At 40.5% G+C, this 26,735-nt stretch overlaps 1 protein-coding gene across 4 annotated transcripts in view; it reads right to left on the bottom strand.

Moving 5' to 3' along the window:
• The window catches only part of LOC149297834 (calcium/calmodulin-dependent protein kinase type II subunit alpha-like), a 60,719-nt gene that overhangs the window by 19,481 nt on the left and 14,503 nt on the right, over positions 1-26,735 (bottom strand). For all 4 annotated transcript variants that reach the window (XM_089488036.1, XM_089488038.1, XM_089488035.1 and 1 more), the window contains exons 3-5: positions 24,708-24,767; positions 6,768-6,822; positions 3,737-3,802 (exon numbers count right to left, since the gene is read on the bottom strand). In XM_089488036.1, coding sequence (XP_089344162.1) covers positions 3,737-3,802; positions 6,768-6,822; positions 24,708-24,767 — 181 coding nt within the window. The remainder of the gene's footprint in view (positions 1-3,736; positions 3,803-6,767; positions 6,823-24,707; positions 24,768-26,735) is intronic.

The raw sequence follows: 26,735 nt of genomic DNA, 5'->3' as shown, positions 1-26,735 counted from the left end.
AGTTGAACTCAAAAAAATAGCCCCCCCCAGGGCCCCCACACGTTTATGAAAAAAATAAAAAAAAGGTTTAAAAAAACAAAACAATGCACTCCTACTCAACCTATAAAAAAATACCCATTGGGATGCAACTTTGCCCCCCCTTGCTATGGGGAAGAGGGGGTTAAAAATAAATCAGATCCTCTCTGGAGGGGCCTCTAAATGTTGGCTGCATGTGAGCATTCCTATATACTTGGCCCCTAGTGTTATTGGCAGCGTATGGCACAGAGGGGAGTATAAGTATGCATATACCACCCAATTGTTATTTTTGGTTAATAGGAGGCCCTAGTTTAATTTTTTGCTTGCAAATATCTGCTTTTTTAAACTCCCTTATACTTGAATGAATGCACGTTTTTGTCTGCTCACAAACAATCACATTTTAGAGGCCTCTTTGTGATGGATTATTAAGGGGTTAATATTCAGAAAGTCTTAGGGTCATCTCATTTAGAAAGTTCCCATGTAAATAGACTTGCCATATCTAAAAGTCAAAGGTACACTGGCTTGATGTCTAATTACCAGTGTGTGTCACGGACAAATATAATTATATCAAAAATCAAAGGAAAGTCAATTGGCTTTGATCTTTTGTATCATTGTATTTGTATTATGCACTGCTGACTTGTCACTTACACACATTGAATCCTTTATGTTTTTTCTTCTAGACTTGAGTACCATTAGTGTTTCTTTAATACCGTAACATGTTGGTACATTGTCAAAGTAAAACTGTTGCCCCTATAGCTATGCCTATGCCTGCCTTCTCTTATGTCTGTTTCATTTTCTTCAGCTTCCCTTATTTCATATTTTTGCCCTCTATCTACTCCTGTCCACTTGGACAGAATATTTACAACTCTCTCCTTCAGCACTCATAAAGCCTGCAACACATTCCTCCATTTTCCAACTCATCTCTCGACAGCATTAACCCTATTCTACCGCTGATAGCTTAAACCCCAACCCTGGCATACTAAAAACGCATACGTCCTTCCGAATTGCTGCCACACTGCCGAACGCTACTTTAAAAAATCCAAAGCTAGTGAAGACTTTATTTACTACAAATGTATGCAAAATTTTTCTATTATCGTATCCACCCTTTTTCCATCCCACACCACCTTTTTCCACCCTATAACTCCATTATTTGTCCTTCCACACCATAAACCTCTCTCACTGCCACCCAAGAAAAAAATCAGATGGGTCTTCTCTTATCTGCAACTCTCATCTACACCACCATATCACTCCTCCCATGCCACACTGCTTTTTTTTTCTACACATGAAGAACTAGTCTCTCTCCTTTCTTCCTTTTACCGAACAACCTGTCCCCTTGCTCACATCACATCTTGCTCTCTCCTCCTCCCTTTGTACATCACATATTTAAACTTTTCCTTTCTTCTGGAACTATAGCAATAACCTTTAAGTATGCTGTAATCAACAATTCCTCTCCTCTAATTTCCTCCTTGGCCCCCTACTCTACTAAAGTGGCTCTAACAAAAGTGTCCAATGACTTCCTGCTGATACTCCTGGATCTCTCTTTTGCTTTTGATACTATCAATCACAACCTTCTTCTTGACTTTCTTCTATAGGTATACGAAATACAGCTCTCTCCTGGATCTTGTCATACGTCTATTTTGGCTTTATTTTCTTGAATAAATCATGACACAATGTAATATGTCATGTGTTGTTGTTCATCTGAGGTTGTATTTACCTGGTTTTTAGACCTGCTAAGGAACAGATGATTGTTATTATGTCCTGATATGTTAAACCATAGAATTCAAAGAGGTTGTACTTTCTGTTTCACATGACTGAATGACCTCTTCCTTTTCCTGCTCACAAGACTTCACTCATACTGCCCAGTGCCTCTAGAACTTATTTCCACGGAACCTCAAGGTTTCACCTGCCTTCCAATATGCAAGAAAAAAACTCAATACCCAATATCTCTAGATCTTATTTCCACTGAACCTCAAGCTTTCACCTGCCTCACAATATTCACAAAAAAATGTACTTCTTCAGACTTCTTCAGAGAAGCATACAATCTTTGCAGCTGGAACTTATCTCCCACTAATATCAATCTATGGCATCTCCTCTTTCCCTATACCTTATGTTTTTCTATACCCTATTACCGCTACAGTGTAAGCCAGTGAGCAGGGCCCTTTTTACCTTGGTTTATCTTAGTCTGTCTGTTCTAGTTTTGTCATACTCCTTGAATATGTGTATTGTAAGAAGTGCTGCGCATATTGTTGGCGCTACATAAATAAAAGATAATTATAAATAAAGGCTATTTTATCTGAAGGAGTCTAAAGCAGCACAAGGTGGCAAAATTAGCCCTGGAAGGTGGGAGCAGCTTAACAGAAGGACAGAAGTAACTATACAAATCCACAGAACTGATTCACATAAGGTAGGGTTTTATACGTGTATATATAGCTTATTTTAGTCTGTAAACATCAGATAAAATGGTTTGTGTAGAGATGATCTGATCTGCTTTAAATGACCATCATATCTGTCTAAACGTAATTTATAGACAATTACTTACGGTTTCAAATTGAAACGTGTTTTTATTTTATAGTATTAATGTTACTATTTTTGCTAAATCATGAACATGAATGGTTTAATCCCTTTATTTTCCTACTATCACACATTTTGATGGTTTTATTATTTACAATATGTATTATTATTATAGAAATAAAACATATCCATAATAACCATTGATGCATTAATGTTTATTATACTGTAATAATTTATGTGTATGAGATAAGTCCTGATTTTAGATGGTAGACATATTAAATAAATAATGGAAATGTATAAGGGAACCAAATGAGAATGAAAGATGGTGACTGAGAAAAATAGCTATAAAATATATATTCAGTAACAAGATAACATTATAACTTGAATGTTCACTTTTGGGGAAAAGTTTAACGTAAAGTAACATCTATTGTTAAAAAACAAATTCATCAAACTGTGATCAAATAAAGCCCGAAGTGTGATTTTGTCATTGCGTATAAATTTGAAAATTAAACAAGTCACTCAAAAATTAAATTTTTGTATATAAAAGACTATTTAGGAAAAAGGATAGCAGAATTACCTGTAATCGTAAAGATCCCTTAAAACCAATTTTCTCAACTCTTATTATACCAGAATATTACATATTGGTTCTTGATGAACAAAGTGCTACTGATTTTATTAAAGGTAACTAAAGCAAGCTTTTCCAGCACACCGAACAAATGCCTGGTGGGCCGCTGACCTACACCTACCCCATGGGCCTTACATGGCCGACCTGGCCTGACATGCTTAGTCACCCCTAGTCAGGCCCTAAATATAGCATTAAAAACATCATTTCAAGTACAGTTGACTGGCCAAACCATTTTGCAGAAATCATTCTTTATTCGAGGAAAATATCCCTCATAACTTTTGCTGTAAACACATCTCATGTGACACAACATAGGCACTGATAGACCGTTGCCATAGAAACTGAAAAAAAAGCTTTTTAAGACCTCAATTAAGCCCTCAGAGGAAATAATAAAATGACAGATCTGCTAAAGTTTATTTTCATAGCATCCTAGAGATTGGCATTAATGCAAAAGATCATCAAGTTTTACACATTAATTTTTTCCCATCCCAAAGAATCTTTGTGAATGTTAATTTACAGCCCGGCTGTAGTCACTGAATTTTAATGAGGTAGTGAAAATGACTTTTGACCTCAGTGGCATGCACCGACCTTGCATCTGCTTCACTGTAATATTCCCTGGCAACGATATCTTCAAACAGCTCTCCACCGGTAACCCTGTAGGGTGAAAAAAAACACACAGTGCGTGTAAGGTCACCATCTTTAATGGGATGGTAACATCTCGAGCCTCTCTCGGAGAAGGCGGAATGCTTACATTTCATATCTTTGAAACTGATCCTCCAAGATGAGACTTGGTGAAACTAACTGCACTCTTGGTAATAGATATGGAACTTGTCAATGCCCTGAAAACCTGTGACTTAGCTTAGCTCCTTCTACAGCACCGATCCATGTGAAGAAGCCTAGCGCTTCTAATTCAATGTTAGCGTCACTTTAAACCACAGTTTGATTTGATTATATCGTACTGAAGACATATGGAATCTTTACCGTGAGGATAACGGATTATCTGTCAGTCTGATATAAGTATTTGTAGTAGTATTTTTAAAACCATACTAAAACATCTACAGTATATAGAAGAAGTGCTTCTTATCCTTAGGTAATTTTTTTGATGCCCTGCGGTAATTGTGGAGGGGTAGCACTGGCAAGACAGTTGGGGTCATATAGAATGCCAAGGCTGAAGTGAATTCATATTTTTTTTTTAAAACAAAACAATTAAACGTTTTACAAAATTCTACTCTAGACACTGTTCTATTTCTCAACGGGGGAATGTTACACAGCTGACCAAAATACACTTTCCTGAGTGTAGATTTTCTACATATGCAGTATATTTTGATAAATTTTAGGCTAGATAAAGAGATGTCTTCCAGACCTGCTAATCACATCTTCTGGATATTATCTGTTCTGCCCTGACCAATGTTCCCTGCATAAAGAAATACCTGCTTGAGCCTTAACGAATAAAAGGCAATTAAAGAGGAACTCACGCCTTTTTTTTTTTTTAATACTGTCTGATTTAAAAAAAATTCTAAAATATTGTGCATTTAAAAAACAAAAACAGACAGGTTATTAGCCTGACTGAATGGTAGCCTCCAGATCTGCAGAAAAAGGAAACTTATAGGACCAAAATGAGATAAAATCAGGTTTTTGTCGGGCTAACCTACAGTACCATATACAGCACTGTCTCAAAGAGAACATTTTTTTTTTTCATTGGACTTCCAATTGAACCTGCATAACCATGGGAATATAACAGGTACTATAAAAACAAACGTATTAAAACATGGACATCACGGTTTCGCAGAAAATGTATTATTTGCATAATCATTCCTGACATTTTGTTTTTGAAACAAATCTGGCATAAAGCCTTGAAAAAGTGTGTCATAACAGATGCTTACATGGATATTCTGAGTAAAAAAAACACAATAACCCTCCCTTCCAAAATAAGGATTCTTATGCATTCTGCCATATGTTTTAGCAGTTGAAAGATGTTTGCTTTTAACATGTAAAATCCTACTCGAAGATATTTCAACTTCAGGCGCAGATTGTGGGTGCAGCCTTGCTAAAAGGACACACATGTTATACAAATAATATATGTTCTGACAATCTGTTAGAGAACCTACTGATGTGTGGGCGACATTATTGGAAAGCAGTGACCCTACATTGTATCTGGTGCCCAGTATGTCTCTTTTCCTTGCTGCCTTGGAGGCTGCTTCTATTGTGATAGCATCAGAATTTGACTTCATACCCGTAACCGTCGCTGAACAGCATGGTAGTGATCTATGGCTCACACAGCTAAACCCAAGACTGCGGGCTTGTGCAGTGAGCCCTAGTACAATGAGAATCAGGTTGTACAATCTGTGACCTCAGCAATAATCCTAGTTTATGAAGTGCTGTTTTGTACACAAACCAGTGACTTATTAACGAGTCTATAAGATGGATCCTGGAAACTTTTGTGGCTGATCATCAGCATACCTGGGAGATTACCGGGTGAAGCACTGCTTCTCCAGTTCTGCGGGTCAAGACCCGAATCCACCAGGTCGCAGGAGCAGGGTCTTGACACGCCCTGCTTCCCGCCCATTTTCCCTTTAAAAAAATGGGTCAGTGGGACTGCCCTGGATGTCAGCGGGACCCCCCAACTTCAGGGGGACCTCCCATCGACATCAGTGGGAACTCCCTGGGACGCCACAGGACCACTCGCTGACGTCAGTGGGCAGTCCTGGCCGCGTCCCGCAAGGGAAGTCTCCAGAGACCAGAAGTTCCCAGGTATATTTATCAGTATCCACATAACATACAAATTAGCAAGCAGGAAAAGAAATCAGAAGGACCAGAGCGAGACTAAATAAATGGATACGTCAGCCTTTGTGGCCATGAACCACGTAAGGTGTTGTGATGTCTTGAAATTAAATGGTGCAAATTATTTAAAGTTATAGCAACCATTTCTTTCATCTGGCTCGGGCGAAGAGGCTTGAGATTACCTTTTATGTACCCTGGCAAGCGTGGTTGGAGCCCCACCACCTACTCCAGTATGACTGCCAGGGGTCGCTACGATAGTGACTTTTAAAATTAGCGAAGTCGCTTAGAGGGCAGGAGGAAATAAAAGATTATGGACTTCATTAACAGCAGATTAGGGAATGTTTTAAAGGTTCTGCTTTTGCGCCAAAAAGCCTTGAGGGCTTCATAAAATGCAAGGGCCTGTTGTTACACCCCACACTAGTTTTGCTGTCTTTTTATAACCACCTAAAACCTGGATTTACCCAGAGATATACAGAAGTATATATATATATATATATATATATATATATAATTTAAAATCAGAGAAAATAACAAATGGAGAAGAGGGCCTGCTCTTGCGACTCTACTCTAGTTGGTGGATAAGGGGGAAGTGAAACAGTGAGAGAGGACTGCTTAGATGGGGATGAGTTGATCTGGTCCGGATGATCTGTAGAGATTGTTGGTCATTCAGATGGCTTGATCAGGGTGATGGCTGAGACTGTTAGGAGGAAAGTTGTATGCTTCTCGAAAAAGGATGGGTTTTCAGAGAGCTTTTGAATGTCGCGAGGGATAAAGTCAGAATGTCAGACATCTGAGTACTTACCAAAGAACACTTCACATAAAGTTATCATATACTTACAAATCAAACACTAGGTAGTGGTGTCCTTCCTCAGAAATACTGTCATGCAGCCTCACTATGGGAAAGAACAACAGATTGCCATTAATTCTTCTTTCACGTTAACACTTCACATGCATCCTTATTTTCAGTATTTTTCAGTATTTTCCGTAATATTAGAGAACATTTGTATAATAATAGTACTTTATGTTTTGGCTCTCCCTTGTTATTAGCATTTTAGTGTATGGACCTATACTGCCTAGTTTGACTGGGATAACTGGTTAAGGTTTATTAACAGCAAACATCTGGCTTGGCCCAGCATTTCAATCATGGACACTGTTAGTCACCTCCTGGCTACCTTCCAATTGAACAAGGTCGCACTCAATCTGGTTTTCATATGCACTTTTGCCCCCGTTCCCTGTGCATTTTATAAAATAATTGGTGTACAAAAAAATATAAAATAATTGGTGTGCAATTTACTTGTGTCTGCAGCATCCTGAATAAAAATGGTAAAAATACATTTATACACATAGTTTATGAATACAATTCCCATTTGATCATAAAAATATAGGGGTTTTATCTGAGAGCCAGACTAAAATTCCCAACATTCATAGGCCGTACACCAAAAATAAGTCCTAGACCTAATTCTCAGTAATTGGCTCTTAAGTTAACTTATCGCCCTTGGTTTGCAAAGCCTGTTTGCAAACAAAGTATATTTACTGTACGTTTGTAAATCATATTTACTGCTTTGTCATAAACAACCATTTCAGTCCAAATTTATGTTTATATGAAAGGTTATATAAATGATAATACATATTTTATTAGAATTATATATATGTATTATAATACATATTTTATTATAAATTACAGGTTTCCATTAAAAAAAAAACACAAATCTTTTTCATATGTTTCACTTTGAACAGTGTCTGAGATATGATGTCATCGATTATGTTATTGCAAGGGCACTATACAAATTAAACTGCATTAATCCCCCTAAACCTTGGAAAACCCCACACTGTGAAGGAAGAATATTGGCGGGGAAGACTCCATACGAAGACAACTTAATAACAACATTGGAGACATTTAACAAGGGAATACTGGTCTATTTCTGTGCCGTGACACCCAATTGTATGTTCCATGCCCAGCAATTAACTTTCAATGCGTTAATTGCAGTATATTTCCTTCATCATGCAGTTTACATTTACATAGCAAGTAGAATTAAAATCCACCTACAAAGAACCCTAGTAATTACAAAAACATCATCAACACACTTTAAAAACAGAGGACTTGCTCTGCCTTTGTGATTCTATTTCCAGATCTTTTCTCCCTTTTAGAAAAGCACCAGTCTCCATTTTGTTTCAACAATATGTAACAGTTGCACTTTAGAACATAACCGTGCTTTGGAACAATGTATGAAAGAACCTTGCAGTTTTTTTTAGTAGAAGTTACAATAAACCAAGAGATTACAACATGGCTTGTACTTTCCACAATGATCTCAAACTGTTCACTTCAGAGAGCCACGGTTTATAAATCACCCACTAGCTAAATGAAGTGAGCGATTTACCTGGCTATTTGTATGTTTTCCGTGCGTCTAGTTTTCGTGGGAAACTGTAAAAAACACACATACACACACACACATATATAGTATCTCACAAAAGTGAGTATACCCCTCACATTTTTGTAAATATTTTATTATATCTTTTCATGTGACAACACTGAAGAAATGACACTCTGCTACAATGTAAAGTAGTGAGTGTACAGCCTGTATAACAGTGTAAATTTGCGGAAATGTCCAAATTGGGCCTATTATATTCCAGCACTGCCTTAACACTCTTGGGCATGAAGTCCACCAGAGCTTCACAGGTTGCCACTGGAATCTTGTTCCACTCCATGATGGAGCTGGTGGATGAGACCTTGCGCTCCCCCACCTTCCATTTGAGGATGCCCCACAGATGCTCAATAGGGTTAAGGTTTGGAGACATGCTTGGCCAGGCCATCACCTTTACCCTCAGCTTCATTAGCAAGGCAGTGGTCGTCTTGGAGGTGTATTTGGGGTCATTATCATGTTGGAATACTGCCCTGCGACCAAGTCTCTGAAGGGAGGGGATCATGCTCTGCTTCAATATGTCACAGTACATGTTGGCATTCATGGTTCCCTCATTGAACTATAGATCCCTAGTGCCGGCAGCACTCGTGCAGGCCCAGACCATGACACTCCCACCACCATGTTTGACTGTAGGCAAGACACACTTGTCTTTGTACTCCTCACCTGGTTGCTGCCACACTCTTGACACCATCTGAATCAAATAAGTTTATCTTGGTCTCATCGGACCACAGTGTCACTGTTTCGCTGGACTATTAAGGAAGGTCGTCCCCGCAGAAGTTCTTCCGCCCAAACTACCGCTACTGAGAGGGGAATTCCCAGCAGCAGCAGTCCAGGACTTAGATGATCCCAACAGTGGACAACCTCCCACCAGCTGGAGATAGACTCTGAGCGGCAGCAGCCGCGGCAAGGCACAGCACGAGACAGGAGCACAAAGCAGGATAGTCGGACGAGCCAGGGGTCTGATACACGGAGCGGGTAGTCGGACGAGCCAGGGGTCTGATACACGGAGCGGGTAGTCGGACGAGCCAGGGGTCAAAACCAGAGATAACAAGCAAAGGTACCGAATCGTGGAGCAAGGGAGAGTCAGGCAAGCCGAAGGTCAAAAACAGGAAACAAGATGCACGAGCTAGATACACGAACTGAAGACCACAACAGGGTGCTTGTGAAAGGCACAGCCGGCTTTTAAAACTGGCGCCATTCCACAAGCCCCTCCCAGACCAGGACCAAAACCACGCCCCCCAGCCGTCCATCAATCCTCCTGCAACGTGCAGCGTGCCCGGGAGGCGGACCGACGACCGGAGGACGGGTAAGTATACTGGCTCCGGGAACTACTGTTCCCGGGGCAGAAGCCTCCCCGTGTCCTACTACCTCGGGCGGAGGGTCGTCCGCTGTCCGGGAGGATGTTTTCCCGGGACCTGTGGACAACCCTTCGCCCGCTACTAGTGCCGCGGGCGGAGGACCGACCGCCGTCCCGAACGGCCGGCGTACGGGACCCGCGGCCAGACCTCCTCCCGGCGGCGTCCGGAGCCGTGACGGAGACACTCCCGGCTGCGTCCGGAGCCGGGACGGAGACACTCCCGGCTGCGTCCGGAGCCGGGACAGTGACATTACCCCCCCTGTGAGGGCCGGCCATAGGCCGACACATACTAGGTTTATGCGGAAATTTCCTATGAAAAGACCGGAGCAAAGCAGGAGCGTGTAGGTCCCGAGCAGGAACCCAAGATCTCTCTTCAGGACCATACCCCTTCCAGTGGACCAGGTAAGAGACGGAGTTCCTAATTTTTCTTGAATCTAAAATAGACTGCACCTCATATTCCACCTGGGAATCAATGACAACAGGACGAGGACGGCGAGTCAATCGGGTAAAGCGGTTACAGGTGAGGGGTTTGAGCAGAGAAACATGAAAAACCCTGGGTATCCTAAGGGAGGGGGGAAGAATTAATTCATAAGCGACCGGGTTGACCTTACGACGAATTCGAAACGGGCCGATATAACGGGGGGCAAATTTCATAGACGGAACTTTAAGTCTAAGGTTCTTAGTGGAGAGCCATACCCTATCCCCATTCATGAAGGAGGGACCCAAACGGCGACGCCGATCCGCATAACGCTTATACTTGTCAGCAGCATTAACCAGAGAACGGCGCACTTCGTCCCAAACTAACGGTAATTGTTTTACATATAGGTCTACTGCCGGAACTTGAGAAGGAGCGAAAGAAGAAGGCAAAGAAGAAGGGTGAAAACCATAGTTACAAAAGAAAGGACTAATCTTGGAGGACTCGTGAACAGTATTATTCCTAGCGAATTCAGCCCAAGGTAGAAGTAAAGCCCAATCATCCTGGTGTTCATTAATAAAAAGACGTAAAAATTGCTCAAGCGACTGGTTGGTTCTTTCCGTGATACCGTTAGTTTGGGGGTGGTAGGCAGAAGAAAAGGCTAGGGAAACACCCAGAGAGGCACAGAAGGTCCTCCAAAACAGAGCTGTGAATTGCACCCCCCGATCAGACACAACCTGGAGCGGGAGACCGTGCAGACGAACGACATGGTTGATAAACACAGGAACTAACTCCGGGGCCGAGGGTAATTTGGGGAGGGGAACAAAATGAGCCATTTTAGAAAATCGGTCGACTACTACCCAAACGACGGTGAAGCCCTGGGAAGGGGGAAGATCCACAACAAAATCCATGGCTAAATGTGACCACGGGCGGGAGGGTACGGGCAAGGGTTGAAGTAACCCCGAGGGTTTGACATGAGAGTTTTTAGCAGTAGCATACCTAGTACATGCGGCGACAAAATCAAAGCAGTCAATATGCATAGTAGGCCACCAGAACTGTCTACGAATGAACCGAAAGGTTCGCTGGGCATTAGGGTGACCCGAGGTTAAGGACGCATGACCCCAGGACATAACGCGTTCCCTCTCCCGCTCCGGCACAAACAGGGTGTCCATGGGCCATTTACTGTGGACAGGAGCTTTAGATTGAGCTGAGAGAATACAAGAGACCAAAGTAGAAAATAGATGAGTGGAGACGGAGGCAATAATCTGAGAAGGAGGGATAATGGGTTCAGGTTCAGACTTGGAGTCTTGGTCGGAGACAAACTGCCTGGATAACGCATCCGCTTTGACATTCCTTGATCCAGGCCGGTATGAAATGATAAACAAAAATCTGGAAAGGAATAATGACCACCTGGCCTGTCTAGGGTTCAGTCTTTTAGCGTGACTAAGGTATTCTAGGTTCTTGTGGTCGGTCAAAATTGTGATAGGGTTCCTTGCCCCTTCCAGAAGGTGTCTCCACTCCTGAAGAGCCATAACAATACCTAAAAGTTCACGGTTACCTACATCATAATTCATCTCAGCAGGAGAAAATTTTTTTGAGAAAAAGGCGCACGGATGAAGCCTGTCATTGAAGTCCTTCCTCTGAGAAAGGACTGCTCCAACTCCAACTTCGGAGGCATCAACCTCCACAATAAACGGTTTGGAGGCATCCGGATGACGCAAAATCGGGGCCGAAGCAAAGGCCTTCTTAAGGTGGATAAAGGCCAGGACAGCTTCCCTAGACCAATTCTTGCAGTCAGCACCTTTCTTGGTCATGTTGGTTAGAGGGACTACAATCTTGGAAAAGTTCTGAATGAATTTTCTGTAATAGTTTGCGAAACCTAAAAATCGTTGGAGGGGCCGTAAAGCCTGAGGTTGAGGCCAATCTGAAATCGCCGCGAGTTTAGTAGGATCCATTTCAAAGCCCGATGCGGAAATGATGAAACCCAGGAAGGAGACTCGGGGAACTTCGAACAGGCACTTCTCGAGTTTGGCGTAGAGACGATGCTGGCGCAGGCGCTGCAGGACGATACGTACGTGAAGGCGATGAGACTGTATATCAGAGGAATGAATAAGGATATCATCTAAATAGACGATAACAAACTGAAGGGAGATATCGCGGAATATGTCATTAACAAACTCCTGGAACACAGCGGGAGCATTGCATAGTCCAAAGGGCATGACCGTATATTCATAGTGGCCCATACGTGTGTTAAAGGCCGTCTTCCATTCATCGCCTTTACGTATCCGAACTAAATTGTACGCTCCCCTGAGATCCAGTTTCGTGAAAACAGTGGAACCCCGCAATCGGTCAAACAATTCCGGAATAAGGGGCAACGGGTACTTGTTCTTGACCGTGATACGATTCAAGCCCCGGTAGTCGATACAAGGTCTTAAGCCCCCATCCTTTTTCTCCACAAAGAAAAATCCGGCACCGGCAGGAGAGGTAGATTTTCTGATGAATCCTCTGTCTAAATTATCTTTAATATACTCTTCAAGCGCTTGAGACTCGGGTAATGACAAAGGATAAATACGACCTCGCGGTGGGAGTGTCCCGGGCAAAAGTTCGATAGGACAATCGTAAGGTCTGTGGGGAGGTAAAACCTCCGCTTGCTTTTTATCGAACACGTCCTTGAATTCAGAATACACCAAGGGTATAGGCAAGGCAGAAACAGAACGAATGGGGGTGGTGGTGGAAAGACATCGCTGGGAACAGTCCGAACCCCAACCTAGGATATCCCCAGTGGACCACTTGATGGTCGGGTTATGGACGCGGAGCCAAGGAAGTCCTAGAACCATAGGGCAGGAGGGGGACGAAATGATATGGAAGGATATGGTTTCACGATGGAACAGGCCCACGGAGAAAAGCAACGGCGACGTCTGGTGTGTGATGAAGGAGGGTTGAAGGGGTCGTCCGTCAATGGCCGAGACGGCGATAGGAGGGTGTACTTCGACGAGAGGAATCTTCTGGAGGAGGGCAAAGGATTTATCAATGAATGAACCAGCAGCCCCAGAGTCAATCATGGCAGAGACTGAAACCTTTCTTCCATCCCATTCCAGCGAAGCAGGAACAAGTAAATTGTTACAAAACGTAGGAGCGGTACTAAGCTCACCCGGGCAAGGCTCCTTTACTTGGTCCGGGTGCGAGCGTTTCCCGGTTTACTGGGACAAGTGCGAACAAAATGGCCCTTGAGGCCACAGTAGAAACAAAGTCCCTCAGATCTACGGCGAGATCTTTCCATGGTGGATAGTCTGGTGGCTCCCAACTGCATGGGTTCTTCGGAGGATTCAGAAGACATAGAAGGATTCGTGGGAGAGATGGAGCGTGCTTGATGAGAAAAACTGAGTTCACGTTTCATGGCTTTTTGCGACAAACGTTCTCGGATCCGATTGTCCAGCTTGAGTGTCAAGGCGACGAAATCATCCAATTCAGCAGGATGATCCCGGGTGGAAAGTTCGTCTTTAAGCCGTTCTGATAAGCCATCGTAGAAGGCCGCGATGAGAGCTTCGTCGGACCAATTAACCTCAGCTGCAAGAGTCTTAAATTCAATAGCATATTCAGCGACCGAACGGGAGCCCTGGGTGGTATGAAGCAGAGACAAGGACGCAGAAGCAGCTTTGCCTGGGGTGTCGAAAGTCTTCCGGAAGGCCGAAATGAAGGCAGAGCAGTTATACACAAGAGGAGAGTCCCTCTCCCACAAGGGAGAAGCCCAGGCTAGTGCCTTGCCAGACAACAAGGAAATCAGGTATCCCACCTTGGCTCTTTCCGAAGGAAACAAGTGAGGAGTTAGTTCGAATTGAATGGAGCACTGGTTAAGGAAGCCCCGGCAGGCCTCCGGTTCCCCATGGTAGCGAGCGGGAGCAGGGAGTTTCACAGACGAGGGAACGGAGGAAGTCCCGGTGTTCGCAGCAGGAGGAGAAGTCGCGACTGGAGAGGAAGTGGAGGAAGCAGACGGAGAACCCCCAGAGCCAGGATCAGATCTGGCCACCAAAACTTGAATAGCCCGGGCCATTAGGTCTAAAGTGTCCTGTATGCTGGAGAAACGGACTTCATGGGAATCCAGCCGTTGTCCGTGGGTGGAGAGTACCTTGCCAAGCTCAGATGGATCCATGACCCTGTTGTAATGTCACTGTTTCGCTGGACTATTAAGGAAGGTCGTCCCCGCAGAAGTTCTTCCGCCCAAACTACCGCTACTGAGAGGGGAATTCCCAGCAGCAGCAGTCCAGGACTTAGATGATCCCAACAGTGGACAACCTCCCACCAGCTGGAGATAGACTCTGAGCGGCAGCAGCCGCGGCAAGGCACAGCACGAGACAGGAGCACAAAGCAGGATAGTCGGACGAGCCAGGGGTCTGATACACGGAGCGGGTAGTCGGACGAGCCAGGGGTCAAAACCAGAGATAACAAGCAAAGGTACCGAATCGTGGAGCAAGGGAGAGTCAGGCAAGCCGAAGGTCAAAAACAGGAAACAAGATGCACGAGCTAGATACACGAACTGAAGACCACAACAGGGTGCTTGTGAAAGGCACAGCCGGCTTTTAAAACTGGCGCCATTCCACAAGCCCCTCCCAGACCAGGACCAAAACCACGCCCCCCAGCCGTCCATCAATCCTCCTGCAACGTGCAGCGTGCCCGGGAGGCGGACCGACGACCGGAGGACGGGTAAGTATACTGGCTCCGGGAACTACTGTTCCCGGGGCAGAAGCCTCCCCGTGTCCTACTACCTCGGGCGGAGGGTCGTCCGCTGTCCGGGAGGATGTTTTCCCGGGACCTGTGGACAACCCTTCGCCCGCTACTAGTGCCGCGGGCGGAGGACCGACCGCCGTCCCGAACGGCCGGCGTACGGGACCCGCGGCCAGACCTCCTCCCGGCGGCGTCCGGAGCCGTGACGGAGACACTCCCGGCTGCGTCCGGAGCCGGGACGGAGACACTCCCGGCTGCGTCCGGAGCCGGGACAGTGACACACAGGACATAATCCATGTCCTTAGTCTGCTTAGGCTTTCTTGTGCATCATCTTCAGAAGAGGCTTCCTTCTGGGACAACAGCCATGCAGACCAATTTGATGCAGTGTGCGGCAGTGTTTAACCTCTGCAGCTATGCTGGCAGCAGTCATATGTCTATTTCCCAAAGACAACCTCTGGATATGACGCTGAGCATGTGCACTCAGCTTCTTTGGTCGACCCTTACCCAAAGTATGTGGATCATTTGAAGTTGAGATTATTTTGAATGCCATAGACTTATGTAATGCCCATATTTAAGTATATTATATCTGATTGAATATTTTTGTGGAGGCCGTACAAACTTACAGTATTTGTTCTAAGATCAGCATAAGGAAACAATTTATGCAACAACCAAGGCAGCTTGAAGACTATGAAAAGGGAAGTAAACAGATGACACCAGTTTCGAAAGATCAATACAGCATGGGGCACATATACACAGGGAGGAAAAAAAATAAATATATATATATATATATATAATGGTGCAATATTGTATAAATGAAGAACCAAAAATTATAGATTAATAACACTCACAAACACAAAGTGTAAATCAAGCCCATCAAGATTATTTAAGAATCTGAATATATATTATATTAGTTATACTATGCTTTTCTCCACCAGTTACATGACCATGTTATCTTTACTTTTAATACTAAACAGCTTAAAATAACCCTGTTCAATTTTACAATTTTAGATGCTGCGTTCATTAGAAAAAAATTAATCTAAATACAGTCCTTACCATTCTATGAAACCCTGCATACCATCTATTTGAAGAGCAATCTCCAGGTACTAATGCTTGCAATCAGCTGAATGCATTCTTATAGGAGAAATTACACAGTTTGAAGTTTGCACTTTGCTAAAGAACAGCTAGCATTATATATATATATATATATATATATATATATACATACAGTATATCTGCTCTAGATCTGGCCCCTCAAACCACCAATAAACATACAGAATTGTAAGTCTGTTCTTGTGTAAAATGTGTGATTAAATGTATGTATCTATGTTGGTAAATATGTTGATTATATAGCATAACCTAAATATATCTAGTTTTGCAAATAATCAAGTGAATCAAAAAAGATTGTAGTAACACTTTTGGGGATACTGAGTACCCGCTAATTTTATAAGTCTCTCTTATGGATCTATTCACAAAATGAGTTTAGCCCCCACGATCCCTAGTTATTAGTCTGGGTGAGCACATCTACAGCCTTTGTGCCCAGATACATGATTTTGCTTAATACAGAGTCCATGCATTTGGTGAACCCATGAGCCAGAACACATTTAATTTATTTCAACAGCACAAAGTGATCTGTTATGGAAAAGAATTTGCACAAAGCAAATCAAAAAATAAATTGAAATAAGTTATTATTGCAATCTCACAGTTAAAGCAGCATAATCACTTGCCTAGGATTAAAGTGGGGGAATATTAACTACAGCAATATTCCCATCAGCAACATTAATTTCAGTCGTTTGAGAGCAAGTTATTGTAATGTGTCGGTTGTTCATTAATGAAGGCTCTGTGAAAGATGTATCAAGGTCTGTAATCAATGTGTGAACTCTCATGGTGGGATTGGAAAAAGTAGCACCCTAACTGAGAATTAGACAAAAAGCTCCAGGCCTCTTTATATAGGTAGCAATGTGAATAAATGTAATGGCAGATGACATCAGCAGGTTGCATTTATGATTACCGGTAGTTATAAACACCGTCTAGATAGAGTATCATCATTGGAATTACAGTAATGCATATAATTCTGATATATATATATATATATATATATATATATATATATATATATATATATTGGTATATATAGGTAAAAGTTGCTTTTTGAATAAATTATATTGAGTTTTTGGGTGGGGGGTTTGCAGTTATGCAATTTTAATGCAAAGGTTGAAAAAGAAAAATAATAACAAAAATAAGGCACAGTATAACAACCAAGATCATAAGTAACAAGGTATTCCATAATTAGTTTAGTAAGGTTGCACACCAAGTTATGCTTCTGAAAGTCTTTTGGCCTTCTACATTAGGTTATGAAGGTGAAGAATATTTATCAGAACCACCAACCTTAAGCAAGTGCAAACTGCTTAATGCTCACTGCTTTTTATCTACATGAAGGGGAATGCTGTTATATGATGTCTTTCCTAAAGAAAACCACCATGTAAACCTTGAGGGCTACCCTAACACTCAGATTAGGCAAAATAGATATTTAATTGGCCAAAAATGGGGACCATATACTCTTTTAACCTAAATGCCATCTCATTGCTATTGCATCTAAAAAACAAACACATCTTCTGATCATGTTATATACATTTAGTTCTTTAAGTAAGAACTGACCATACAAATCTTCAGCTTGGCTGCTAGGTGGCACCATTGCATTAAGTTGATGTAAGGAAGCACAGGCTCATGAGTTGGTTTAGGTTTATAATATATATAGATGCTTACAACAACACTTTCCAGGTAACTGATATAATGCTTGTCATGTTTGTAATGTTTGTTATTTTAACACTTAATATAGTAATCATTAAATAAATGTGATCTGGTACACTATACCTACAGTGCCCTCCACCAATCTTGGCACCCTTGGCAAATATGAGCAAAGAACGCTTTTTAGTACACCTTGGTGAAGGCTGTTGAGCTTCACAAAATAGGGAATGGCTATAAGAAAATACCAAAAGTTGAAAAATCCCATTCCACCATCTTTGCAATAATTAAGACGTTCCAGTCAACTGGAAATGTTATGAATCAACCTGGAAGAAGATGTGTGTCTATATTGTCTCTGTGCACTATAAAGAGGATGGTCACAGTGTCCAAAAAATCTCCAAGGATAACAGCTGGAGAATTGTAGAAGTTAGTTGTGTTTTGGGGTCAGAAAGACTTCAAAACTACAATCCCACATCACTACAATGTAGAAAATAAGCCTCTCCTTTAACACAGAAAACAAATTCAACTATCTTCACTTTGCCAGAGACTACTGGAACTTCAAATGGGATCGCGTCCTTTGGTGAGATAAAACCAAAATAGAGAACTTTGAGGTGGGTTTGGTGCAGACAGAGAGATACACACATGGTGGTGGCTCTTTAATGTTTTAATGACCTGGTCATTTTGTTAAGATACATGGCATCATGGACTCTAACATATATGATATTAAACAAACACCTGACTCCCTCTGCCAGTAAGCTTAAAATGGGCCATAGTTTCTATCTACTAGCAGAACAATGATCTAAAGCATACATCAAAATCAACACAAAAATGGTTTACTGACCACAAAATCAAGGTCCCACCATGACCACCCCAGTCCCCTGACTTGAACCCCATAGAAAACCCATGGGGTCAACTGAAAGAGAGTCCACCAGCATCAACCTTAACATTTGAAGGATCTGGAGAGATTCTGTATGGAAAATTCTGAGATCCCTTGCCATGTATTCTCCAACCTCATCAGGCATTACAGGAGAGGACTCCGAGCTATATATTTTTGGATAAATCTGTGTTGTGCTAGCAATTATTTGATATCAATGACATTTTGTATATTTTGTTAAGAAAAAATCAAAGGATTAACTTTTTCACAGCATGCTTTGCTCCTATTTACCAAAGGTGCTAATATAAGTGGGCTGCACTGTACATTAGCTTTTAGGCAAAAGGTTCTTGCAGTAGATTCCACAGAGCCAAAAGTTGACTTATCCATATTCTATACATCATAGTTATCAATAACATAGCATCTTTGATATAAGTAACAGTTATTTCTAGACGATAGCTGAAACAAAGAGTATTGTAAGACAAATGTTACATATTGCATCGGGTATTTCTTTAACTTTAAATTTAAACGCCCTCTAACCAAACACCCACTCAACTGTCCATCAACCTATAACTAATAAAACTATATTGAAGTAAAAGCTGCCCCACTCTTTCCCTATCTCATGATCGGAAAAAGACAGGGAGAAAGCAGACTGAGGGACAGTGCAATTATTTGCATGACACTCCTCTGCACCAGGACCCAGACAGTTATGGAACAAAGACATAGTCTGCCCACTTAGAGACATGTCAGTCCATGTTGTCATGAGGGACCTAATGTGACTTGAAGTTCATGATACATGGAACATCATTATGGATGTGAAGGGGCTTATCTTAACCCTGGGGTAACTTCATTCAAACGATAACTGCCTACAGCAAGTAACCAAAACCCTTAAAGTCATGCCCTACTAGAAAACATGAACTAAACATAATGTACTGGAATATTCGAATAGACACAAACATCATAGGTGTTCTATGAAGTGATGGTATGGTATCTAGTGCCCACATTCATGTCGGTGACATTTGGGTAGATCCATTGGAAGAGGTCATTATGCATCTGCACACTATGGCTTACAGAGCTACCGGGCCATTGTTCATCCATATCCGTTACTCCTCTTACCTGTATGTATCGATGTCTCATAGAAAAATCATACAGCATCAAAAAATGCATGCAATTAACCTGCTTATCTAGTTATATCCATTTAACTAAACTGTACATTATTGCACAAATTATGCGTCCACAACATATCGTCCATTGTCTTTTACAAAAATTGCCAAAGAACTAATATCCAACATAATATTTCAGTTTAATTGTATGATCTCTTCTAGCTAGAATCCTGTTTATATACAGCACATAATCTCATGGCTCCCAGGAGAATTTGCACTTTGTTTGGCATAAGGCTTATTTTTTATTAGTTTTTGTGCCAGCAATAATCTTCTCGCGTGTAACCTTGCAAACTTGGGTCGTATCCCAGCATCAGTTCCTTTGTGCGACCGTTTTCAAGTGGCTTTTTTCCTCTATGTGCATTAGGCTTCAAAATTAGATGTTAACCTCCATGAGACAGGGACTTAATGTGCCTGAAAATCCTATATTCAGCACTGTGTAGATGGCAAAACGATATTATTATTTCCTTGAAAATATCTAATTCTCAAGAGAACAGTTTGTTCTCTCTGACTTCTTCCTTGTATATACCAGAATATTATTTTTAACACTAAAGGACAGGCAATCTAAATACTGACCTTCTTCATAATGAACTATATATATATATATGTGTGTGTGTATGTACATATACTGTATATATAAGAGCTGCGTAAACTGTTAGCGCTATATAAATTAAATATAATAATAATAATAATGATATATATATATATATACACAGTATATTATTTTGGTTGAATAATAAAAACTCAGTTTTAAGTTCTAATTTTCTTGTTTTAGTGACAAACATCCCACTCTCTGCCTAGGTAAATATCAGCCCCAACCTTCATTGCCGAGCAGTTGTCAAAACTTGTTGGTGGCGCCTGTTTGTCAGTCTTTAAAACTGACAGGGTAGCTGAGCCTTCAACTATTTAAACTCGGGTCCATAGGGAGATATTAGTCTCTTCTGACCTACTTATATGGGGGTTGGAAGCAGAGGCAGGTGTTATAACAGCTGTACATTATGCCCACGCTAGATCCAAGGTGCATTTATCTGGAAGGGAGAACATTTTAGATTGCTAATGCAATAAGATGAATTTTCATCTTAATTATTTACCGTTTTCTCAACCATATGAAATTGTTCAAAAAACTGCCATATCCTACATATATATGTATAATATATATATATATATATTACTATCTTTGTAAAGATTTTTATTTAGGTTGGGTTCATAATTTTAAGGTGTTGCTGATGTTTAAGAGCACCTTGTATTTGGAATTTGAGGCAATAGTATGCTATGGACATGTGTCCTTGTACCAATCTCCCAACCAACTCCTGCTTTCATGACGTTTTACTGTCCCTTAAAATCTCTTACCATGTGCTATATGCCTAAACCCCCCCCCGCCAAAAGAAAATAAATCTTTGTGCTTACAGTCTCATACTATGTAATCCTAAATTATATGTAAAAAAAGAAGTCACTCTGCTAAAATGTTTACTGCTGTGTTAGTTTGTTGGTACTATATGATTCTGTAAAAGAAACATTTAAAACCAGTTAAACACACTTCTCCTAGAATCTCTGTAAGTCTAATTAGAGAATTCTTAAATAATTCAGAAATAATAAATGGTTCAGAAATAATGACCTTGAGCCTAGAACCAGAACAACTGCTTATTCTACAAATTGTGGTGTCTCTTGTGTTTCTTTGTTCATCTCTAAAGTCTTCTACTTTTGTTCTCTAGAGTCATCTCTGTGTAATTATTCAAACAGTAAAAAAATAAAATGACAGATTTTTGAATATTTTCAGCGATATAGAAGGCTAGTATGTGGGAAATAGGAAACTAGAATATAAAGATGCTCTGGGACTTGCAATATGCAAAGTAAGCCATTGTCACAGCAGAAATCCAAGATTATGAATGATTTTGCATTGTTTATCACAAAATGCCTCCAGGTTTATATATTTAAATGCATAAAAATGTACATTTTTTAATAAGGTGTGCTACATATGTAGAACTATCTGCTCAGGTTTTCATAAACTGTCTAACCATCATCAAGCAGCCAAAATTCTTAAATAAACTGGCCAAAAATAAAAGACCATTGAGTCGATCCTCTGTAACAAAGGCAAACCTGTTAATCATGTTCCTGATCCTAGACCCAATAAGAAATCAAACTTGACAATACTTAAGTACTCTCAGAGGTTCCCTAGCTAGAAAATATATGTAATAGACATAAGTTTAAAATTTAAAACATTCTAAAAATGCCAATTTCTGCCCTTTAAAAACTTTTTAGTTAGCATTAGGCATAAGGTAATAAAGAGTATCTTGGTGTCAACTTTGATGTCCACCTGTAATCACTTGGCTTCCTATGGGTTGGTCTCACTATCTGAGAAAGCTTCTTCATAGTAGTCACATTAATTTCCACTTTACGTTGGCTGGTGGTGACAGACCAATATATGGTATCCACGGCATACCCCGTGCCCTGCATTTCTGATACTGTGCATGGAAATACGGAAGCCTACACAATTTACTATTATTATTATTATTATTATTATGTAGTGATTTGTAAAGCACTAGCATATTCCCTAGCACTGAACATAAGTTCGCTAGGGATATAAGCCCAGGTTTAAGGGCCTTCTCAGAATATACAAGGCTGTTGGCAACTATGCCACATTAATGGTTTCATAAGTAGTCTTCAAAGAGAATATTACTGGTGGATAAAAAATACAAAATAAAACTACTGGATATTCTAAAAATTGAAATGTTTATTCCATGTTTTAATTAAGGAACTCTCTATCTCTATTTATATATGTATTTATCTATCACCTATCATTTTTTGCAGAAGAAGATATATTTAGCACTAGCATTAATTTGAGCATTTGTGGATCAAGAACCCTATTCGGAACATTGTTTCCAACGTTTGAGGGTGTGATATTATGAGCGGGGCCATCCATGCACTTATCAAACCTCTATTGCTAGGCTCAATAATTCAGATGCATACCAGTAATCTGACCTACTTAAACTGTATCCTGGTGATCTCGCTCTAGTGTCCCGTGATTTATGTATGTTTGCGAGTAGGTTTACATGCGCATGTATGTGCTTAATGATGATCCTGGTGTTACTGTGAGTCTCTGAATTTTGTTGCCATGGAAACCCTGCTGCAAGAGGCAGTTCTGCTGTCCCATATAAACAGAGGTCTTCGCATGGAGCTGTATGGAGACAGATTGAACCTGACAAGCCATTCACAAATGGTATGAAACATTAATAAATCTCTTGCAATAACCTCAGCGCATGTGTGCATCGAATGCTCGTTTGTTAGAGAGCCATGGAAATTGTATTCGGTGTGTTTGCTTAAGATGTATTCCTATTAAGTAGAAATGATTATCAGTTGCAGACATTTTTTTCCAAAAACAATTACAATTATTTTGTCTCCGTATGACTTCAACCATTTCCATTCCAGAGAAGAGAGCTAACCATAGCACTGGAATCGAAGGGGTTAATGCCGATAACTACATATTTGCCAATGCAAATCTGCATACGAAACATTGAAGCTTTTAGTTTTTTTTTTGTTTTTTTTACAGCGATCTTTCAAAAAAAGGTTTAACAAGGTGATATGTACAGATCAAAAAACATAAAACAGGTTTTACATTTTGCTCAATGTAATCAGAATTAGCCAGAATGCACAAACATCACAGTAGAAATAATCAGATCCTTCCTGTTTCATCATAGGTTTTACACTTTGCAATACCTAAACATACACTACATGGACAAAAAGTATTGGGACACCTGACCATTACCCCAACGGGGACGTTTATGACATCGCATTAAAATTCCACATTCCAAGACATTTTGGACAATGCTCTGCTTCAAAGTTTGTGGGAACAGTTTGGGGAAGGCACTTTTCTATTCCAGCATGACTGTGCCCCAGTGCACAAAGCAAGGCCCAAAAAGACATGGTTGGATGGGATTGGTGTGGAAGGACTTGACCGGCCCGTACAACCCCATCGAACACCTCTGGAATGAATTGGAACAGAGATTGCGAGCCAGGCCTTCCCGTTCAACATCAGTGTCTGACCTCACAAATACTCTACTGGATAAATGGGCACAAATTCCCAAAGAAACACCCTTGTGGAAAGCTTTTTGAGACGAGCGGAAGCTGTTATAGCTGCAAAGGGGGGACATATAACAAATGAATACCAAAGTCGAAATTGGCTCAAGTTTAATACATGGATTTGGTCCAAGAGTAGAACAGTACAATCCAGAAAATGGTATAGACTAATAAACCCATAAGCATTATGTTAGTGGCTAATTCATATATCCCCTTACTTCAGGCTTTTCCTAAAGCTGCGTGGAACATACACATGTATGAAAAATGGAGAGAATTGTTGGTAGACCACCAAAACTTTCGCTACATCAGAAATAGAAGGTACCCACAGTGGCCACATGCGTACTTGAATATAATGATTATTTTAATCATCAATATTGCAACCATTAATACACCTACGTGATGTAAAGAGAGAAAGTCTAGTTCCTTAAATAAAGATTAATTTAATTAACATCAAGAACCTTTGAATAGCTAGACACTATTCCTCTGGGACTCAAGCTCCTCAAGCTCCTTATGGGGCATAAAAGCTTACTGTGATTTTTTTATTTACTATGAAGATTTAATCCCTTAAAGAAACAGCTGCTTTTTTTTTGCACCCTTCGTGACAATGGCTGTTTTAATATTTTTGTGTTTTTTCTTTCTTCAGATACCATTATTTTGATCCTATCATGTAATGTACTTAATAATACAATATGTGTATTATATAATATAATATATATAATAGGATGAAAGATTGACTTTTTCTGGATTTTATTTGAAAAAATCGGCTAGCTTTGTTCATTTGCATGGCTAGGCCCCACCCCCTGATCATGGCCACACCCAGAAGAAAGGGGCCTCCAGAAAGGAAATTCCAAAGTTTGGCCAATTATACATTGCAGGTCCAGAAACCAATTATGTTTGTCTTTTGTAGAATAAACAAAACCATTTACATTTTTCTAGGTTGCGTTACATGAAAGTTCATCCCTGATTAACCAAATCCAGCGCTTTTCATTGAAGCAAATCAAAGCTATAGACACTGACCTATGTTTGGGTGCTTCAGAAGACGGCAGATCCGAGCCTCTCTTTCTAGCTTCTGATGATCTGACAATACATAAAAGAAGAAGAATACAAGAAAGTTATAGTAGTTCATTTACAGTTTCTTTTGTAGACATTCAAACACACGACCAATAAACTCGTGATTCTTGTGATTTCTCAGAAAACTGAAAGTGAAAATGTGGGTAGCAAAGAAACTTCAAAACAATGTCTTATAACAATAATAATATCCTCTATATAATAATAATATGTACTGTGTGGGAAATATTAATGCCAGGAACATCCTACACAAACATGTCTTTGACAAACCTTGGTACATTGACAGTTACTTGCAAAAGGATTATCAGAGTCTGCAGTGCAATAAATATATGCAGGTGGAAGAGGCATCAAAGCTGCTTTTATTTAGTCTAATTACACACTCAAACATTCCTCCACAACCTTACCTACTTGCCTTCTTGTACACAAGGAATTGCTCTGCAAAATCTGTCAGTTTCATGAAAACAGGTGAGCAATGGCAACTGAAGTGCAAGGACATTATCTGTGCCAACCTACACATCTTGCTACATACAAGGTGATTCATCAAAGTGCATTAGAGCTAACATAGAAGAACACAGAAGCTACTCTCAGAATTGCACTTGTTATCCACTGTAAAATGTGATGAATTACCCTCATTCCAAGTTATGTATCAAGCAGACTCCATTAATGAAGAGAATTTATTAGTGAGAGAACATTCAATCCTGTATCATCTAAAGCCTGCAGAAAATGTGTCTTCTTTCATTTTTACTTATGGGTGGTTTGTGCTAGATCAAAATAGATGAAAAAGACAATAATCTATTATCTTGCCATCAGCACAAATAGCCACTTTCCACCAATGTGCTTGAGATCAGTGATAAAAAATGTTCATGCTTTATAGTTGAGCTATAAAATGTGTGTGTGCGTATTCACAGAGTACTTTAATATGCATTCTGCGTTAATGGTGGTGTCAGGAACATTAAACTTCCCCTTTAACTAAACCTAACTACATTTTTAAAAGTCTTCCTTTGCTTTTTAGATAAAAGCTCAAACTGTAAAACAGCGGGTTTTTTTGCCTGGAGACTCCCGGGATGAATTACCTCACTCCCCACCCATGGCCAGACGCCTCCATACAAATATAAAGCGGTTGGGGTTAGCCCCGCCCACATTGTGACTGGTCCTATCTACTGACATTAGTGGCCCCACCCACTAGTGATATATTCCCCGCCCACTGACATCATTGGCCTACCCGAAGGAGGGCTCTGAGGAGCTGGCACCCTGGTTCCCAGGGATTCTCATGTAGTAGGAGTGAAAGCTTCGTTTGTCAATAGATTCACAGCACAAAAACAAATGCTGAGCTGGACAGGGACCAATTCAGCATGTGCACTAATTTGAATTTACAAATTTCTACTGGATTTTGTATATACCGTAATAGATTATTTCATACTGTTTTTGCAAATAATAAAAAAAAAAACACATAAGTAGCCTTATTACCATACACACAGTAAATCTGGCAGTCAACCATTGATTTTTCCCCCTTAAAGTCAAACACATTAACATGAAATATAGATCAGCTTATAAATTATTTTAATGCAAGGGGATAACAATAAAAATGCAAGTATCTTGACATACAGCTACTAGGAAGCACGTGTTTCCTTCCAATAAAGCGCAAAGCCCTGTACTTTTTTTAAAGAAGAACAGATTTTTTTAAAAAAAAACAACAAACAAAAAACAGCTTGTTCAGTAGTAGAGTGGAAATACTAAATCCAAATCTCATACCTGTAATAGGAGCTAAGCAGGTAGACAGGGACATATCTACCAGTTGACCTATATTTTAAATCAATGTCTCCCATGAATGGTTTCATGTTTAATATAATACTGAATGCTAGCTATGGTTCTTCTAAAAATAAAAAAAAATATGAATAATTAATAAATATATTCAAAAATACACCCATCATTTGTGATTATATTTTTTCCCTTCAAGTAGAGATGAGCGAAAATATT

The sequence above is a fragment of the Sceloporus occidentalis genome, unplaced genomic scaffold, assembly GCF_023333645.1.
Source record: "Sceloporus occidentalis isolate IW3139 unplaced genomic scaffold, rSceOcc1.0.p SCAF_36, whole genome shotgun sequence".
NCBI classification, from domain to species: domain Eukaryota; kingdom Metazoa; phylum Chordata; class Lepidosauria; order Squamata; family Phrynosomatidae; genus Sceloporus; species Sceloporus occidentalis.
The sequence above is the reverse complement of the archived record's forward strand: the minus strand, read 5'-3'. Positions and strand labels throughout refer to the sequence as shown.